At 55.6% G+C, this 2,571-nt stretch overlaps 1 protein-coding gene across 2 annotated transcripts in view; it reads left to right on the top strand.

Annotated features, from left to right (window-relative positions):
* Nucleotides 1-2,571, top strand: part of CSTPP1 (centriolar satellite-associated tubulin polyglutamylase complex regulator 1) — a 199,975-nt gene that overhangs the window by 195,979 nt on the left and 1,425 nt on the right. The window contains exons 8-9 of one of the 2 annotated variants that reach the window (XM_026004059.2): nt 285-348; nt 624-1,369. In XM_026004059.2, the coding sequence (XP_025859844.1) occupies nt 285-348; nt 624-798 (239 nt within the window). In that variant the 3' untranslated portion in view covers nt 799-1,369. Of the gene's footprint in view, nt 1-284; nt 349-623; nt 1,370-2,571 lie in introns of those variants that run through there. The other variant, XM_072758949.1, reaches the window with a different exon arrangement.

Here is a 2,571-nt window from a genome sequence, read left to right on the forward strand (position 1 = left end):
TAGCCACCCTCGTGGTGAGCTCAGCATGCAGAGGTGGCAAGCCACTGTGTTGTACACCTGGAACTAATATAGCATCGTGTGTCAACTGTACTCAAGTTTTTAAAAAATTCTTTTTTAGAAAGAGCACTTCCTCAGATCTTTTAGATGAGCCTTCCCAGGGTCCGCAGTGGAGGTAGACACCAAGGTGAGGGGCATAGAGGCACCTGCCGGGCATGCAGCTGTCTGACCGGAGCCCGCCTGAAAGACGCTCAGGTTAAGTTTTGTGCCCTCCAATTATCTCCTAGGAGCTTTGCCTGACAAAGGGGACCTGATGCACGACCCAGCCATGGATGAGGAGCTGGAACGGCTGTAAGTGTCGGGTGGGAAGATGCTGCCCCCTTGTGGGAGAGGCCATACCTCTGTTGGACCAGGCAGTGCCCTACTGTGGGTCACACGGTGACTGTCCGCAGCACCCGCGTCAGTCCGAGAAGGGTTTGGGCTCCAGCAGAGCCCTGAGGCAGCGACTCTTGGAGTCCTTTGGGAATACAGCCCATGGTTTCATCCAAATACAAGAGTGACCATGGAGGTCCTGGTCCCTAGACAGGAGGCACCTAGCTGCCCTCTGGGTTTCTTCCCTCCTCCAGGCTGGCCCAGGTCCCAGGCCTGGTCAACTCGGCCACTGCCAATCCAGAGGCTGGCTGCCTGCCTTCCCGGACCCCTCCCCGGGTTGGCTCTCCCTGGAGACCCCTCCATCACGCCCGCAAGGTGGACGCAGAGAGCGATGGTTCCACTGAAGAGACAGATGAGTCCGAGACTTGAGGAGTCTAAAGGGTCCTGTCCACAACTCCCTCGTTCCCAGCTCCCCCCCACCCCCGCCCTTTGGGACTCCCGCCAAGCCCCCTCTCCAACTCCTGCGGCCTGCTGCCCTCTGCTGGTGACAAGCCTTGAATAACAGCCCAAGCCCAAAGACCTGCCAGAGGGGTCTGGTATCTGTCAGCCAAGTCTAGCAGTGACCCTGACAAGTAACAGCCTACTCTTCTTGGCCCTGTCTGCCTCTGCACTTTAGTCAGGACCCAAGCTGACAGCAGACTGAGCAGAGGCCGTGAGGAAGATGATGTTTGCTGACAGTCCCCATATAGGGTCTCCCCTCCCCTCACAGCACCTCTAGGGAGACCATGAATAACGGTGCAGGGCTTTGCATGGTCAGGGGTGACACCTGTGGGCCACACACAGGGTGGCCATAAACACAGTGGCCTTCTCCTGGAGGGAGAGCCACTACTGTGACAGGACAAAGGGTAGGCAAGACCAGTCCACTTTCAAAACCTGCTCCAAGTCTCCTCTGTGTCTAACGGTTCAATGTTAAATGAATAAAGTCCCTTGCATCTGGTAAGTGGTGAGTCTGAAGCCACTAGACTGAGGATGGGGTGAAGGGAAGGGGCGAATTGGGGGTTTTGGTGCGGAGTCCCAGCTCTTCTGGCAGGAGTGGGAGGTGGGGGCCAGAGGACCACTCATCTGGAGACCAGCCTCAGATAATGAGCCAAGAGGGACTCCCCTCCTGCACAACCTTTCAAAGGTGCTCACAGCTGGAATGGGCCTTCAGAAAACAAGCTCATAGGGTTCAAGGCCAGGTTTCCATAACTCTAACAACCCTGGCCTGAAAGGGTTAGCACTATAGTCTTCTCTAGCCAGGGTTTCATTAAATATTTGCTAAGCACCTGCTCACGGTTGGGGCAATGGGGATGCAGCTGTGAATGACAGGCCAGAGGACAAGCTTCCAGCCAAGACTGGAGGAAGGTAAGGACAGGTGGTCTTCAACCTCCTTTAACTGGCCAGAGGCAATCCAGAAAGTACAAGCCACCCAGGGACCCAAGCAAAGCAGATGGGTGTCACCACACTGGGCACACATTTCCTTGGGCTCCTCTCTGTCCAAACCAGCCGCCCTGGAGTTTCAGGGACCGGCTCTGGAAGCACTGCAGTATCAGACCAGGGCTGAAGTTCTAGTTCTACTGAGGCTCCAAGCCACATGGACTCTCCAGGTCCACCACTGTCTCCAGCCTCTGGCTGACAGCAGCTTGGAAATCCTGGGAGGCATCTGAATCCCCTCCAGCTGGTTTACGACACAGGTGATAGTCTGGGCTTGGGGTGAGATACAGAAATCTGGACTATGAACATTCCAGATGATTCCAGAGCTGGAAGGCCCAGGCCCACACTTTGTAAGTCAATAGCTTAGAGCCCCACAGCCCCCTTGCCCATCTTATCTAATGGTCCATCTCCCTGCCCAGTGGTTCACAACTGTACCCTGAGGACCTGGAGTGGCAGCTACATTCCAGGAGCCCCTACCGGGGGGGGGGGAAAGATTACCAAGCTAAGGAGTCCTACACACACCTACATCCTTTCATCCTGGTTTTAAAAGGATTCCGTGAAGGCTGTAGACTTCATTTGTCTTGAAAACTCCGAGAAACAAACCGCAGTCGAGCCTGTGGCTGGGATGAGGTGCAGGGCTGCTAGGCTGCGTGCCTGCCCATGGCCATAGGGCTCACGGGATGAGTTCAAGGGCCAACTAATACCAGCTCTTTCCTCTGCGTGCAACAG

This window comes from Vulpes vulpes, chromosome 5 (assembly GCF_048418805.1).
Source record: "Vulpes vulpes isolate BD-2025 chromosome 5, VulVul3, whole genome shotgun sequence".
NCBI classification, from domain to species: Eukaryota; Metazoa; Chordata; class Mammalia; order Carnivora; family Canidae; genus Vulpes; species Vulpes vulpes.